The sequence below is a fragment of the Lipophrys pholis genome, assembly GCF_963383615.2.
Source record: "Lipophrys pholis genome assembly, chromosome: 3".
NCBI classification, from domain to species: domain Eukaryota; kingdom Metazoa; phylum Chordata; class Actinopteri; order Blenniiformes; family Blenniidae; genus Lipophrys; species Lipophrys pholis.
The window spans coordinates 3,104,446-3,122,522 of NC_137627.1; the positions used below are offsets into that span (position 1 = coordinate 3,104,446).

The window sequence follows — 18,077 nt, forward strand, 5'->3', positions numbered from 1 at the left end:
CAAAACGAGTCCAGGGAGTCACAGTGGCCAGTTAAGCCGGGAGGATATTTGATTTTGGGGAGTGTGTGGAGAGGCTGCTTAAACTCAATCCAGCTCAGTCCCGAGGGGTAATAAGATAGCCTGGTGTGTGTCCCAGAAGACAGCGTGAATGCAGTGGGCCGGGACTTTAAACACAGGCTGTGCAGTACTTTGTACACTTGGCAGTGGGAGTCAGTTTTTCCTCGATCCCTGAAGCGTTGCATTGTCTTTCGAAAGGAGCCTCTTTGTGTTTGTGGTATGGAGCCGCTCACATGATGAGCCCCAGTACTGTCAGAGAGGCATTTTGATGTCTGGTTGTGTGTGTGTGTGTGTGTGTGTGTGTGTGTGTGTGTGTGTGTGTGTGTGTGTGTGTGTGTGTGTGTGTGTGTGTGTGTGTGTGTGTGTGTGTGTGTGTGTGTGTAAGATACTAAAACATTCATTGCATATTTGGATGCTATTAACATGAATATTACAGCGTAGATTGCTGCGTCTTTGATTTCCCTCTCCCCAGAAGGCCTTGCGTTAGCACACTTACTGCTCATTATAAAGGCTAATTAAGAATCACGAACGCTTTGCTGTAGGTGTTTGCTGACTTCTGGACACGTGGCCCACTGTCATGCTTCTCCGTCAGTGGGAGGAGGGGGCTGCTCAGCACATCAGACGTGACCCAGTTAGAGGAGCTACTCTTGTACGACCCTGTAAAGTCGATCTCACCCCCGAGGAGGATTCCCGTACCCTCTGGCTTCACCTTTCCCCATCACACGGTTTTGTTTCTCCGATTGATAAAACAGTGGAAGGGTTTTTCAGCTGAAGGTCCGGAGCACCACATCAGCATGTTCTACTTGTACTATTTTGCTCAAATAACCTGATTTCAACAAGCCTCGACACGTACAGTTGTATTTAATTGCATCTCTGTGTCATGTAAAGTAACTGCAGCTCTGCCCCTGAGCCCCAATCTGGTGATAAATCCTTCTTTTGGCTTTGGTGATGCCAGTACAAAGTAACAGCTGCTTTTTCGCAGGTTTTCTAATAAACTTGCACACCCCGTCCTCAAAGTTTTTCACTGTTTCCCTGCTTCTGTTTTCAGTAGCAGCTTAGCACATTAGTGGCAAGATTTACAGTAGAAAGGTCAAGGAATGCGATGCATTTCGGAAAAGCTAAAAGAAGAATTTCTCTCGGATGCTGCTGAATTCTTCCCCTTGTTTTTGCATGCCTCGTTTCTGACCTTCTCCCTTAACAGAATGCGGGGGGGGGGGGGGGGGGGGGGGGGGGGGGGGGGGGTTGTCCAATGAGATCAGAGGAGACATGGTTTGCGTTTGCAGCGAGGCACGGGTTTGTCGCTGGAACGAATGAGACGCACTGAAAGATATCTACGCCCTGGTGTGAAAAGCTCCTTCTCCGCTGGCATCCAGGAGATGTTCTCTATTGAAAGTTCTTTAGCACACCCCGGTCTCCAGCTTTCTGTGCGGCTCTCACGGACTGTGCGCCTAATAGTGTTTTGACCGCGGCTTAATGAAGCAGAAGTTCATTTTGCTCTTGTAATTGGTGTGTTTATTAATTACTGGTGGGTAGTCAGAAACTGTGTGACAAATGAAGTGTGTGATTAGATAAGACCAGCCCTTGACAGAATGCCTGTAGCAAAAGCAGTGAAACCGATCAATAAGACACAAACTGCTCTTTCCGCCCAGTGCCGGTGATGGTGACTGATGGCTGGGCGTGGAAAGGCAGCTGGGCTGTGTTTGGGCTTATTTTAGGAGCGTTCTTTGGGAAGATGTGATAAAAAAAAAAAAAAAGGTTTTCATTGCTGAATACGGTAGTTTTACTATAACACCACTTCTGTCATACCCTGACCTCTCAGTACTTTTCAGAGGAATTCAAATTAGCCACATCATTGGTTTTTAAATGGCCTCTAAACCACTGCATAGAGACATCTTTAATAACCTTTTAGTGCTTGTGATTGAGTTTATGGAAGCAAGCTTATACAGTAACCTTAAGGCTCAGGCCCTGTTTACAGAGTTTCTGTTTCTGTTTACACAATAACTACATCATTTTCAGCAGCATCGCTTTCAAAACGTTACCGTGTAAATGGGAAACTTCTCTGAAACTAAAACACACAAAAAAAGTGTTTTCACTTCAAACAATGGCGTTTAAACGGTGGTTTGAGTCACAATGCCAATGAGTCCACCCTGTGTGTCCCCAGCATGCAGATCACATGATTAGCTGTGGCGACCCTGGATGGAAGGCGCCCCCACGTTACCACTTGTAACACCAGTTGTTCTTGCATCACAATAGTCCTCCGTAATCCGGTAACTACAAAACAGCTCCAACAGCGCTAATTGGGAGTTTATGAGGTTTTAGCTGGCTGTTTGGAAATAACACACTGTGCCAACAGAGCCTCATCAGACTCAGCCCATAAAAATCCAAACCCTAATTATCATTAATTATCATCATACTTTCTGTTTTCTGCTTCGTCTCATCTCTATCCATGGATACTAAGAATTGATACACTCTGTCCCAAAAATACTGAAAGTTTGTTCACTAGATAATTGTTTGTAATCTTTCCAGCTTACTTTTCCTGCACTGGATTAAATTTGTGTTCCGTGTTTCTCTTGAAAACATCACAGACGCAGCTCGATTTCTTGAAACTTTCTCTCTAATGAATCAACACCACAGCTTCCGAAAACAGCACATTTGATGTACCTTGAGAATTAGCCTTGAATTGTCAGCCGTGTGTAACTGTGAATGTTGTATAAAGAGCATTCCTTCAACCATTGACAAAATCCATAGACGCAAAGCAACAGAAACCTTCATTCAGCCAGCGTCACTACGACAACAGGGCCACCACCTGCACTTTGTAACCGATCACAACCGTTTAATCCAGGGCTGTCAAACATAAGGCCCGTGGGCCAGAACTGGGCCGCAAGAGGTTCCAATCCAGCCAAACCACCAAGGAAATTTCAGACATTTCAAATAATTATTACACATTTCTTTTTAAACAAATTTCTCAAGAGTAACAGACACACCACTGAGACCTGAGCTGAGATATTGGTGAGGCGACCATGAAAGATGGCAGCCTGACAGCCATGCAATCAGGGTGAGTTTGGAAAATCTTGTATACTGCAACAGATATAGGAGAGGTTTTTTCTGTACATTTCACTGTATTTTGTACCAGAATGTTTCATTACAATTGGCGTTATGTTGTGATTGTAGTAATCTTTGGCGGTAATTATTTTGATTTTGCAAAATTATAGACATTTTCATCATATGTACTGTATACTCCGCGCCACAACAAAGAAAAACGTATAAGTTTAAATTTAAAGGTTATTATGGCACTATTTTACCAGTTTGGCCCGCTCCAGATGAAATTGAGGCGCATGTGGCTCCTGAACTAAAATGTTCAGGAGCTGCTCTGAGATAAAACAAGCACATTTAAAATCAAGAAGATATACAGACTCAGAAGATATTACTTAGTAATAGTTAAAACTCTCCTGCAGTCTATTAATGAATAGTATTCATTAGTGGGTGAGATATGCTACTTCATGTTTTATCACCTTAAACTAGAGGTTGCGCTATATTTTTTCCGTTGTCTGTGATTTTGTGATTAGTGATCGCAGACGTCGCCCGCAACAATCAACTCTGCCCAAATGAAAGACAATTTTCCAAATTTTCAGTCATTGCTAAAGTAAATGTGTCCTCAGTGGGATTAAATATTTGGTTTGCCTTAAACATAACGAATGACTTTGCTGTAAACAGAATGAATTTCTCCTTGTGTGAAACACGATGTGTATCTTTGAAAGCCCTCAAATGATCATTGTGCATTTAAATTGTTTAACACATAATAAGTGACTCGGTGCAGCAGAGCTCTCACATCATCGGTTGTTGACGTTTGTCCGTTAGCACCTTTAGATTGGGAGAAAAATCAGGTGTTGGGCTGTGAAGACGGGGCAGGGTGAAGTTGGCAGTGCTTTATGAGGTAAATTCCCACTGCACTCCGTGAACATGATTTTGCTTCCTGACTTCTCTGTCACGTCAACTTTTCATCAGCGGCGGTTTGCTGGGAACAAAACAAATACTCCAGAGATGTTGCATCATCCTTCCTGTCTTTTGCTTGTGTTTTAATTGACAGACATTGGCGGAAATGTACGAATTTAGCTACTCGTATAAGACGAGGAAAGAATTGTTCGCATTTTCGGGTTTTCTGCAAAAGGGGAGCTGAGGTTTGAAAACAGCATCAGGTGCACTGTGATATCAGTTTTGTGTTTCGGCGTAAGTTCTCGCCGGTTTTTACTCTTGTTTGAGGCATTTGCAGCCACTTTAAGCAGCAATGTGTGACAAATAACAAGCAGGATGACATCTAAATGCAACCCTGCAAACCTTGAGTGATCTCATAATGTGGCCTTGTATGTGTTTGACCTTTTCTTTGGCCTGGAGTGGTGAATACCAGAGGGAAGAGAGAAAGAGAGAACGAGAGAGAGAGAGAGGTGGGGGGTGTTTCATGGGGATGACGGTCACACTCTGAATGAACAGTCAGCGTTTGTTTGCGCTGAAGCTTTTATCTCACCACGGCCTTCTCAGTAATTCACTTCCCCGTGTTGGACATGCAGGTTTCAGTCCCTGTTCATGCGACAAAGTTTTCAAGTAAAAACGCAATCGTTTTTTTTTTCACTTATTGTTTCAGAAAAGTTCCGCATTTACACGGCAATGTTTTGCAAACGATGTCCATTTCAATGGAATACAGCAGAAACAGTGAAAAGCGTTTTCATTTTGGGCCACTCGTTGGTCGTGTTGTTTGTTTTTGTAATGGAGCCACACACACCTGCTGTGTGTGCAGAGGACTGGAAGTCATGACACTCTGGAGTCGCGCATGTGCAGAACAACTATTCACCACAGCCGTGGTGCGCATGCGCAGTAGCAGTGTTTCTGATAAGTTGTGTTTTCCCCCCCTCAAGTCATAGCATTTTCAAAATGTTCCACATTGAGGGCAGTTTTCAAACTGCTGCGTTCTCGGTGGCTGTGAGCACCGTTGTTGTGTAAACGGACACACAAAACACAACCAACTTTGGCGTTTTCGCCTGAAAACGCGTCAACGGTGTCTAATTCACTTCCCTGTGTTGGACGTGAAACTTTTAAAGCAACAAAAGACTTGATTTTGTGAAAACATTAAAGTGGCCCAGCCACTTTAATGTTTCAAGTCTCCAATAGTAATTGCGTCGGTGAGTGAATTAAATAGAAACTCCTAACAAGCTTGATGTGATGCCTTTGTGAGCGAGTACAAAACTAATGAGTAGACCAGTGGCCGAATGACGCTCAGTGCCAGTCATTGGCAGCAGCAGGTATTTATATGCTTCACTGCGCACATCACATATCGCACATACTTCACATACTCTGTTTAAATCCCCCCTTTCTCTGCATCTCCCTCATCCTCCATCATGCCCATCTCTCACTGCTCCTTTCAGCTGAATCTCTAGATTCCTTCGCTTGTGCTTGCACAAAAATACCAGCTTCACCATCAAAAAAAAAAAATGCACAGAGGAGTAAAGCCTTTCTGAAAGCAGCTGCGTTTGCGTTAATCCGACTCGAACGACGGAAAGAGACGAGATGCGATAAGGCAACGGCGGGTGTACGTGTTGATGTGTGCCTTGTGTTTCTCGTGCAGGAGGAAACATGCCTCGACATGCAGGGATCAGTCTTTGGACACATTAGTCACATGCACTGTTTAGACTGATGTGACACTGCGAAGCTTGTTGCAGTTTTTGATTAAAGCGACGACAAGGAAAGCGTGCAAGCTTAGTTTCCCCGTGGATTTATTTGACCCCAATGCTGATGTGTTATCTTTCTTCTTCTGGAAAATAAGGCGCATAAAGATGAGTATGTTCAGGCCTGCCTTACCAGGTACGGTAGCTGCATTTCCCTGCCTGTTGGAAGAGAAGGGAATGTCTTACATTAAGCCAACTCACTCAGGCACATCCCCGCTCCAACTCCCTGGCCACCAAAACTCTCTCCAGCTTCAGCAATCCCCCCCCCCCCCACTTGTCCTCTTTGGCCTCTTGAATGATAACCTTGAATGGTATTGTCTCGGAGCATGAAGGAGGGCAAAGAAATTCCTTGGGTCTTGACAGAGAGCAGGAAGGCTGGACAAAAGGCATCAGCAATCCCTAAATACAAGAGAATGTAGGGGGATATGAAAAGGGGGCAGTTTTTCATTCAGGTAAAAAGCGCTGAAAGAGAAAGGAGGAGGAACAATAGCTCAGCGCTGGAATAAAACACTTCTCTGTGTGCTTTTGAAATCAGCCAAAATGCGATTTCAGAAGTGAGCTCAAGTATGCTGATGAAACCCGAGGCAAGGAGACACAGAAGAAGGATTGCTATATTAGAGCAGATTTTATGGATTCAACACTGATATGTGGGACTGATTGTATTTTGTGGAGTCCATTTAACCCCGCTCCTTCCCAGTTCATAGGAGAGTCTTTCAGAGGAGCCATTAGGCCTGAGATCATTCTGATAATGACTACATGGAGATCAATTGAAACTCGATCTGTGAATAAGTTGCCTAGTTTCTTCTCCTCCTGCACACTCTGGCCAATCCTTTCCCCTCCGCTTCCTCCACCACTGAAAACTGTCAGGTACAATCTCGCAGCCAGAGCAGCTGAAACAAAGCCCCAAAATGGCCCAAGGTTTTACAAATAAAGCTTGTTGGCAAAGAAAAATCAGCAAGGTAAACACACGGGCCTCCAAAGCTTGTGTGGATAAGGCGGCAATCGAACATCTTCCGATTTCGCAGAAAGCTGAGGGCATCTCAAAGTCTGACCTGAGGACATGATGGATGCTGCAGAAGGAAAATTGGCTATTTGGATGCTTAATAACTCCTGTGGAGGGCACACAGAGCTCCTGCGAGTGCTGCTGGTGGCAGATTTCTCACATCTTTGATTTTTTTATCTTTTTATTTTTTTTCTGTCCATGAGCGCTGTGAGTGTTAACGTAGATGCTGTAGAGCCTCTGTAAAAAAAGCCTTCTGGTGTATTCCACCTACTATCCTCATGGCAGCTTGGCGAAATCGTGCAATGATTTCATCATGAGACAGCCATCTGCTCAGAGCGAAATGAAGTTGTTCATGTTGTCTGGGAGTGAAGATTTCCTCTTTGTGCTTTGGGGTACATCTCTTATGTAATAAAGATCTTATTAATTACAGCTGAAATTAAAGGTTTGGAAATTATCTAAAAGATATTTCTGCTTGCAGCAGATTTCAGGTCTTCAATCATAAGTTTCATACCAGTCCCTGACCATTAGTACTTGTTCAGAATTGCTTGTCACTTCTTTAAAAAGTAGTACTCAATGAGATGTTGACATTTTCAATTAATTTGTCCTTTATTCTTACTGTTTCTAGATGGAAACACATTCATAAACTTTTGATGACAAGTAGAAGCAGCATTGAACCAGGTTATGGGCTCCAACGCGTGTGTTAACAAGAAGCACTGATTCTCCAGTAAACAGATGTTTAGTGCAATGGTAACCTTTAACACAATGGCTTTGACTAACAGTGAGGCACCATTTACACAACAATGTTTCTAGTGAAAACGCATCATGTTTTCAGTTCAGAAAGGTTTTGGGTTTATACTGAAACGCTGAAAACTATCTAGTTTTCATGTCAGGCCACTAGTGGGTGCTGTTGGTGGTTTTTGTAATGAAGCCACACACACACATGCCTGGAGAGAACAAACAACTAACAATGGTAAGTACACAGACATTCATATGGACAGATGACCAAGTGTGTTCACTCTGCAGCAGCAGCCGACACACCGACAACGATGTAGTCAGTATGCCGGGCCACGGGAGGGCGCTGTTGCTTGATTTTGTAATGAAAGCACACAGACAGAGAACAATACGCTATGAACGCGAAGAAAGTAGAGAGAACCCGACATCCGTATGGACTGATGATGCATCGGATGCTATCAGGGGTGAGTCTCAACTATAAAACTAAAAAGAAGAGAAAAATGGAAAAAGAAAGAAAGAAAAAAAGGAAAAAAAATTTGAAAGAAAGAAAAAAACCTCGAAAACTACCAAGTCCCAGGAGAATACGAACTGGGAGTCATGACACTCTGGAGGCAAACATTGTTGTTAGTGTCCATCTACTGAGCATGTGCAGAAAAAGTATTTACTACAGCCGTGGTACACATGCGCAGTGGCAGTGTTTTAGTGGCTCCGAGCACCGTTGTCGTGTAAACAGACACCCTAAACACAACTGAAGTACTCTTTTATCACTTAAACGTCGTCGTGTACACAGGGCCTGAGACAGCAGCTCCCCGACTCCTTTTCACATCAGACAAAAATAACTGAAACTTCACTACTTGTAAATGAATCACTAATATAATGGTAATCAGTAACTTGTGTGTTAATGCCAAAACCACATTACTATGTATTGATTTATTCCCCAACACGTGAAATCACCCCCTCCTCTCCATACATCCAAACCATGTTTATTTATTGGATGTCATGTAGTTAATAAGTTCCCGTACATTCTTGCTTTTTTGTTTTCTGCTACAGCGAGCCCGTTCCTCCCAGAGGGGATCATTAGGTTTGTCTTATGTAGTCTAGTATGCAGCGCAGTTGGTTGTGTTTGTAGTGTTCATGAGGTCAAGAAATCTAAGAGAATTCACAAAATGATTCACACAGGAACAGAATTTCATTTAAAAAAAAAAAATCCTGCTTCGTATGCAGTGCATGATGGGAGGTCACAAGAAGGATTTGCTTCAGTTTTAAGAGGTCACAAGGCAAAAAGTTTGAGGAGAGCTGCGGCAGCTGACAGCCACATGCTAAATGACACAAATCCCCAAGTGTCTATTTGTGCAGATCAGGATGTATCTGTGTCAGCTTAGGAAGCAGGGACGGAAAGTATCTGTCGACAACAGCCTGCATGCAGAATCAGAGCCCGAGGTAGTCGAGTCTCACCACTCCACACTTCTTTCTCACAGCTCTGCTCATAAACACTTTGTGAAAGAACATTTTATTTTATTTTTTCATATATTCTTAAGAATCTTTTCCCCACATCCCAGTCCCCAGCCTTCTACTTCCAGTTTTCAATAACCGACATAGTAAGTGTGGAGGATGGGATTTGACGGAATTAACCGTCGTGAGAAAGAAAATAAATAAATAAATCAAATAAATGAAAGCCGAAAGAGAAATGTGGGATCACGTTTGACACGCGACTGAATTACACCTCAGCAACATGGTCATATTCATGTATTCATCTGCTCCCCTGGTGCTTTTTGTTCTGCGGTATGTTTTAATAGTATCACAGTAACATATGTGTGCCTGCACTGATTCCACCCACTGCAGAGTCGCAGCAGGCTCAGTGAGTTTATCCTCACAAACAACACAGCAACAGAAATTCACAGGGAAACCTGGGATTTCTTTTTTTAATGGACGTCAGCTCTTGTCTTGGTTAAGGTCATAATTTCCCTCCTGCCTGCAGCCGTCGAGTGATTTTAACCAGTCACAGTCATCGTCATAATCTGACCTGATGTGGAAACTATGCACTGAAGTCTTTCTTTTCCTACGCCTGCTGCAACTATGCACTCTCCCTTCTCTCTGGTGTCTGCTGCAGAGCGGAGCAGCTTCGGGCTGTGGATTGTTTTAACAAATGTGTTAATCAAATCGTGATCGGGAATCCCCATGAATCTTAATTTTTTAAAAGTGGAAATATTACTCCAAGCTGGACAGAATAACAATATCGTTTAGAGACAAAAGCAACATTTTGCCTTTTTCTTTCTCCTTCTATTTCGCTGCGAGGAAATTCACTTTGATTACATGCTGCTGCATCTCTGCATTGCACAACACTTGAAAGGGAATTTTAGATTTTGTTTAATATTAATCATGAATACATTATCATCCTGGCATCCTTTACAATCTTTACTGTTACAAATTTGTCTCAAAACATTTCTGATAGCATTATATAACTGAGGGCTGTTCACGCCGCACGTGTTTGCTCCAGAATGCATTCCTCCACCTTGCAGAGGACTGGCGTTATAGGTTCATCAGGGGTCCGTGGTGAATGCTCGAGCAGGAATTTACATCAAATGCTGCTGTTTTCAGTGCTGCTCGGCTAAAGGTAGCAAATTTGGGTCTGAAGCGGAAACTCGTCTGAAGTTCTCTTAAGGGTCTGAGGGAGAAACGGCTGAGTTGTTATGAAAATCCCCGGATCCCCTCTGATCCTGAGCTGTAATGACACAGCCTCGGTCAGAGCCTTTTTATATCCCTTCATTCTCATCAACGTGCCAGAGTTTCACTGAATTGATTTTCTACCGCCGGTGCCACACTCGGTCGGTCTGTTCTCCCTCTCCGAACTGCACCACTGACATTCGTCGTCCTGTTGGCTGTGGCTGGGGTTGAAAAAAAAAACCCCAACAACAACAACAACAACAACAGCACAGATGTCGTTTTCACTTTTCCTCCTCCACCTCAAATGTTAGCCAGTTTGTCAAGCCCATCTGCATTAGCACTTGGATTAATTCCTGCCTGTTATCTAGAGTAGATGTAATAAGGCCGTCCTGGATGGCGAAGGGGTAATCAGGTTGGAGGGCGGCGCTTTCTTTGCTTCCAATGCTCCGCTTCCATCCTCGCATCCCAAAACTGATAGCAGGCAGACACATTGGAGGGGATTAAGCTAATGTGATGGCAGAGCCACCTACCAAGGGGCCCCACGGGGTAATTTTAAGAGACAGGCCTTGACACACAGGGAATAACTTGTCAAGACCTGGCTGCAAGCAAATATTGAGGATATTAATCCTTAATGTAATGGCCTTGACTAGATTTTACTCTTGTCTCAGTGTACAGCTTTAAGCACAGTCATAAGTCTCTTTAATCACTGACATAAAGCAGTCCCTCAAGGATTTTCCAGAGTTTTACAGTAATTATTGCGTTCCAAAAAAAATGCTTGTTTTTTTTTTCCTCTCCTTGTTGTAGCCTCTGTGAGAAATTGCCAAGCTAAATTTGCATATGTCCGCTGCTCATTTGCAGTGTTTTTTATGAGCTGCTGGCAGATGAGTGCTCTGTTTTGTCGCATTAAAAAATGTGATGAAGTGGTTAAAAATCACCCTCCGTGTCATCTTACAGAGGAATGTGAGGCTTGTGTCGAGATGAAACCGCTGGAACAGGTCAGAGCCACGTCTCTGTCGCTGTCTGCTGGAAAGCGGCGATAAGGTGGAGGGGAGAAAGACGAGGTCACACGTATCACTCCCACGGAAAAACAGCAGCTCATTGTCTCTTACATATAACGTAAACCGGGGAATCAACTCAGCCAGGCTTTAAATTTAGTTCCTCTGTCCTGGCTATCAAAGAAGGGTAAACAAAAACGCTGCTTTGCATTCTCATTCACCTTAATGAAAAGATTGCTAAATTATGAAAAGCCACAAAGGCAAGGTTTCTCCAAAACAATCATTCCTCTAGGAGCTGAGCGAGCACCTTGGCGGTGAGAGTTTGTCCTTGCTGCAGGTTTCCTCTCACAAAGTGTCTTGTCTTGTCTGCCTGTGGTAATATCTTGTGATATTTTTGAACCCCCCCCCCCCCCCCCCCCCGCCAGTGATCAGTCACATTACTGCAATTTAGCGTGATCACAGGCCTGACTGTTCCTCTCTCTTCATCTCCTTCCCAGGTCTGCTCATAGGATCAGGCTGTGCGCTCTATCCGCTGGGATGGGACAGTGAGGAAGTACAACAGACCTGCAACAACAGCTCAGACCAGTTCCAGTTAGGTAAGATGTCTGCAGTGACAATCCAACACACACACACACACAATCTGAAAACACTTCTTATTGTATTGAAGCAGGTGTGGAAGACTGACATTTGCACTCGTGCACCACTACTACTGTGATATCTGATCCCTGCTGGATAGGAAGACAGTCCATCATGAGGCAAACACAGAGACAATCTCACACTTATAATCACGAGCAATAGAGTCGCCAGTTGATCCCAAACCTTCGTAGCAAACCAGAGAAAACTTGAGGATGAACAGGAAGAACATGTAAACTTCACACAGAAAGTCTGTTCATGACTTAAGCCCTGTTTATACGACATTTTCAAGTGACAACGGTGCTCAGAGCCACTGAAAACACAACTTTCCGAAAACGCCACTCAAGGTGGAACTTTTGGAAAATGCTCCGACTCCATTTCTGTGTGGACGGAGGAAACGCTGCGAGCCCACCACAGCAGCAGCAAATAGTTCTTCTGATGGACAATAACAACAATGGTGGCCTACAGAGTGTGATGGCTCCCAGTCCATATTCTCCAGGGACTTGGTCGTTCTATTGTTGAAAGTTAATGTGAGAAGATAACGGCGCTCCATCCCAACAATAACCTCACAAGAAATGTTTCCACTTAACTTTGTTCAAGCTTCAGGAACTTAATGGAATACGGTCGAGTCTGAATACTCATGTTTTCATTTAGTCGACAGAAACAGCCCGTAGTCTGGAACTTGCTGAACGTTCTTGGTCCCAGAACAGACGAATCAATGATAAAGTGTGAAACTGTAAGCACAGACTTTTTATATCAGACTCTTTTTTTTTTTTTTTTTGCCACTGTCATATACCGAAGAGATATGATTTTTTTGGTGTTTAAAATGCATGATAAGAATTCAACAGAACCTTCAGTAGCCAACGATTTCCGAAGTGTTTTATAGCTATAAATACGGTATGTGCTGAGAATAAGCTGAAGCTGGATTTGTGCTCTGTATGCAGCTGGCATTATCAGTACTATCTTGCAGACAGTAATATGCTACTTCATCAGACACTGGGGAGGCGGAAGAGCATTTCATACTGCCGCCTCTTTTATTTGGTGTGAGTCGAATACTGTTTGATTGTTTGCCTAATGTAAAATATGGACTTGAATTAAAATCATTAAGAGAACAAAGAAGATTTAGTATCACTTTGGGTGACTATAACAGAAACGTCATTCTCATGTTTCTCCTCACTCTGGATGATTTTCATTTTTGTACAGCGCTGACATTTCGACCCGAGGGTGGCACAAGCAGAAAACTCATTTAGTGTTCAAAATGAAAAGACTTGTCCTTATTGAGGCATGACTTTTTATCAGGGAATGTCTTCCTATCAATTCAATCTAATGGAAAATGACAATTCTACCTTGATGGTGGTTTATACCCGGTGTCAACAGGGTCAGAGAACAATAAATTCAGACTACATAGATCAGGAATGTGCAGAAAATGTAAAATTCTTTGGGTGTATAACTTATACAGCACAGCACCAAAAAGAACACAACAAAACTAAATATAGACCAAATAAATCAACTATCCCATATGAGCAGCAGAAAAAAAAGCTTTTAACAGGAAAAAGAACCTCTCGGGAGCCAGACTCTGAGGTGGCGGCCATCTGTCTCTACCGGTTGGGGTTGCCGGATTGTATGAAGGGAAAAAAAGAGGGAATGAGAAATACCAAAGAGAAAAATAGTTAAAGTGAAGCAAACTGAAGGGACCAGGACCCACAGATTAGGAACATTTAGCTCCACTGACTCTAGGAGCTACAGGAAGCAGATACATAAAATGTGTAGAGCAAGCTGGTCATACTCTGTCTGAGCCCCGTTTACACGACCTTTCTAGTCGAAACGCATCAGGTTTGCAGTTTTGGTTCAGAAAAGTTAAATGTTCAGACGGCAACATTTTGAAAACGATGTCTGTTTACACGGTTTTTGCAATGAAACCACACAAATGTGAACAATACACTATAAACATTAATGGTGGCGAGTACACGGACATTCGTATGAACAGATGTTGGACTGTTTTCATGGTGACGCTCAACTTTAAAACCACCAAGTCTCAGAAGAATATGGACTGGGAGTCATGACGCTCTGGAGGCAGCATTTATTGTTATTGTCCATCTATTTGCACATGTGCAGAAGAATTATTTACTACGACTATGCTAATTATGAAACTTATATATATCAACTTTCCTTTGTTTTAGTGCAAGGTGTGGCAGTAGATTTAATGCTCTCTGTGCAAAATGTATGAGCAACAACTTTCTTTGCTGTAAAGTGTAATTCTTTGCAATCTAATGTTGAATAATCTCTGAATCTAAACCTACAGCAGCTCAACTAATGTGACCTGAGCCGGATGACGATAAGTCTCATCACTGTGTGAGCCAGTGTGTGTTTCCGCTGATCGCCTATCCCACTTTATCCAACTTTGGGCTGTGCTTTGCTGATTCCAGCAGTCTGCGGGCTGAAACAGGGTGAATGTTTAATGGACTGTACCTACATCGTGCATCTTTACTGCTTCATCGGTCTCATGGTACTTCACACTGTAAGTCACCTTGCTTGGCAATGGCTGCCATACTTGGTGCTCCATCTCCATTGGGAGCATTGCGGGGTTCAGTGTCTTGCCCTCGGAACCACATGAGCATGCAGTCTGTTTAAAAAAAAAAGAGAAAAAGGCCCACAAGCCTGTAATCCAATTGTCGCTGCCAGGAGGAAGTCCTAACCACCATACGGGTCTAATCCCATGACATTTTGGTCGTTGGCTCAAGCATTTTAGGCCCCGTTTACACAGCAACTTTATCAAGTGAAAACGCAAGAATTTCATTGCGTTTCGGTGCTCGGAGCCACAGAAAACACAACTTTTTCAAAATGGCTCCCAGTGTGGAACTTTTCGAAAACGTCGGGGCTCCATCTCCGTGTAGAAGGTGGAAGCACTGCTTCTGTGCATGAGCACTGCGCCCGAAGTAAATAGTTCTTCTGCACATGTACCAGTAGAGGGACAATAACAAGAATGGTGGATTCCAGAGTGGCATGACTCCCAGTTCTTATTCTCCTGGAACTTGGTAGTTTAGTAGTTGAGAGCCACGGGTAATAACAATCCAGCTCGGTCGTCTGTCCATACGAATGTCTTTGTACTCGCCATTGTTAATGTTTATATCGTATTGTTCTCTGCGTGTGTGTGTATGTGGTTTCATTACAAAAAGAAACAACAGCATCAACTAGTAGCCCTATGTGCTAACTTGAACATTTTGACGGTTTTTGCCGTTTCTGTTTAAATAGACTTCATTTTGTGCAAACGCAGAATTTTTGTGAAACGAAAATATAAAAACGATGGACTTGAAACATGGCCTCATAGTGTAACTCTCACCGATTACTCAGAAATACCAACATAGTTCACCTTTTTTGAAATGATTGCCATCTAGACCAGAATAATAATCATGCTGTTGTTGGAGGTTGGTGAAGAAAAACAAGTCTAGTAATTGTAAACAGTCAAGTGTGTTAAAATTGGGATCAATTCACTGGTTTAAAGAACAAAACAAAACTACACAAAACACTGCAACGCTAAAGTACATGTATATGCACTTTCCAGAGTCACACATTCAGGCTCTAATTACAGATCGATGTGTGAACGTTTAAAGCATCAATTTCAACTGTAAAGTGTCTGTGTGCATTCAAAAGGACGTTATTCTGACTGACTTAAACATCACCTCAATCATTAAAATTTCGAGAGTGCATCATCAGCAAGACCTATGGATCTCCAGTTTTCGTTGTCTTTTCCTATTTGCGTGAACAAGCTTTAGGGAAATTATTATTATTACCAAGCCTCTTCGCATTCTGTACTAATGATGCATTAAATGTGCTTGTTGAAAACTGCAATTATTTCAATTTCTCCTCGTAGATGGTCACACCAACAAGGAGTTTCACTCAAATGATGGGTTCTTCTTCGCTAATTTGTCTCTCTCGCCTTTTATTCATGCGGAGTGTCGTCAGTACCCCATCATTGCATAATTTAATAACTGCATGTATGTTCAAAATGGAAATGATCAAGGTCCTCAGAATGAAAGCATGAAAAAAAAAAAAAACCCATGTTAGCAATTTGATGGTGACTATATGACATCATATAAAAGGTTCATTTTGCATAATTAGTTCATAAATATTCCACAAGATGCAAAGCTAGTTTTTCATTAACTCAGATACAAAGAAAAATTGCAAGAGGAAAATTAGTCGGGACAAAGAAGCATTTTCAGGCATTTAATATCATGTGTTAATGTGACGCGTCGTCGTTTGGCCACCCGGGCTGTTAATTAGATAACTTGTATTCAGGCCGAATATTTGATGCCTATAATGAGAAGTCGGGATGTCCATCACGATGTTTTCAAAAACTGTCATGTCCTGTTTAATAATGTGCATAATCCTCTCAGAGGATGAAAGGAAATGTGTATATTTTAGTTTCCTTTGAACGGGTGCTACATTTTTTAAAAGTCTGCACTGTGCATACGCCACCTACCAGCCTGTTAGAGAGAGAGAGAGAGAGGGTTTGACTGTGCTTGGTGCATTTGTTGTGACGATGGTAACTGTTTTTCACAAGAGGAAGGGAAATGTCAAAGCCAGAACAGAAATGTTGAGCATCTTGGAACAATCTGTGCTCGGCTGTGATGTCGGATCAAAGGCAGATACGGACCCATGGAATCAGTTTTCACCCGTTTTTGTCACGGGTTTTTAACCGAAATCTTTTATAGGGTTCTTACGCCAACCCTGTATACACCGCTTATACTGTCCAACTATCGGATGTGTTTTTGCAATAAAAAAAAAAACCATAAAAACTACTCTAATTGTTACTCTAAAGGTTTATTGATTATCTAGCAAAACATAGGTTAGGTTAGTAGGTTAATAGCGCCATCTCCAGACACATGCAATCATAATTAAGCTGCTCTATTAAAACATTTTGGTAAGGAGCTGCGTTACCTACTAAACTAACTCTTTATTGTGTGATGGGAGATTTACAATGTAAAGAAAAACTTCATATTCACTCTTGTTAAACCAGGCTGTAAGCGGTTTCGTGGCCAAAGCCTCATCCGTCCAAGTTTTATTCAAATCCATCCACTGGCTTTTGAAGATTTCGTGACGGATAGACGGATAAGAATAGAAGTGTGAAAAAGGCAGTTGCCTAAATCCTGCTCTGCTTCCCGCTTCCCTTTGCAGGTTCGTGCCAGATCGGCTGGGCGTATTACTGCACCGGCGCGGGAGCGGCGGCGGCCATGCTGCTGTGCACCTGGCTGTCCTGCTTTGCAGGGAAGAAGCAGAAGCAGTACCCGTACTGACCAGGGGAGGGCGTCAGAGAGACGACGGGGACGGACGGAGACCTCATGCGGTGCGTCAAAAGGGACAGGACTCGGGACTCTGTGGACTCACATCAGTACAGCACACCAGGCACCAAAGACACCAAGTCATTACGGTGCTCTGCGCATCATGGGACACTACTCATCTGACAACTGCAGGGACTGTTTCATAATGCAGCACACACACATGGCTTTGAAAACTGGTACTTCTCTTAAAAGCTGTTCTTAAATGAAAAATGTATGGACCAATCCTATTTGTAAAATTGTTACATAACTATTTCTTTAATGAAAAGCGTTTTCTCTCCTTTTTTTTTGTCTTCCCCTTCTTCTTCTTCACTCATTGATGTTTATGTGATAACGTGCCCTGTGACGAACAGAAAAGTGATCTTGCCTCATTGTTACGTGAAGTGTTTCCGTCTCCTCTTCATGTCTCATTCTTGCCTTAAACACAAACTGAAATGCAATAATCCCTCTAACGTAAAGCAATCCAACACTGGCTGCCTGCTCCCCAACCTCAGCCTTCTCAGATTCCCCCACAAAAAAAAAAAAGAAGAAGCTAAACAGAGTTTATTTAACACATTCATAAGATATACATTGTGTATGGTATTGTATTTTATCATAATATCACGTTTTATATTCACTCTCAAACTATTCTTTGTCATTATATTTGTTTTGTAAATAAATGTTTATTGAACTTTTGTAGTCCGTAGTGTTATTTTAGTCTGGGATTTTGGGCCTGAAGCCAGACAAGGAGCATACACTTGAATTCCTGAACAGCTTTTTCCCATGGCTTCAAGATCTTGATAGAGTTCCCTGCATGTGGGTTAGGGTTAGGACATACAGTGCTGTGAATTTAACTTTTCCCTGTTATCGACGAGGTAAATCTCCTAACCTCCGGTCACAGTTTTCGCCTCGGATCCGGTTTTGTAACTTTAAAGACGCAGAGTCTTTCCTGACGAAGCCT

The 18,077-nt window shown here is 42.7% G+C and overlaps 1 protein-coding gene across 1 annotated transcript in view; it reads left to right on the forward strand.

Annotated features, from left to right (window-relative positions):
* Positions 1–17,812, forward strand: part of LOC308107677 (LHFPL tetraspan subfamily member 6 protein) — a 55,275-nt gene extending 37,463 nt beyond the window's left edge. Inside the window, exons 3-4 of the mRNA XM_080460144.1 lie at positions 11,666–11,764; positions 16,977–17,812. Coding sequence (XP_080316270.1) covers positions 11,666–11,764; positions 16,977–17,095 — 218 coding nt within the window. The 3' untranslated portion in view covers positions 17,096–17,812. The remainder of the gene's footprint in view (positions 1–11,665; positions 11,765–16,976) is intronic.
* The last annotated feature ends 265 nt before the right edge of the window (positions 17,813–18,077 follow it).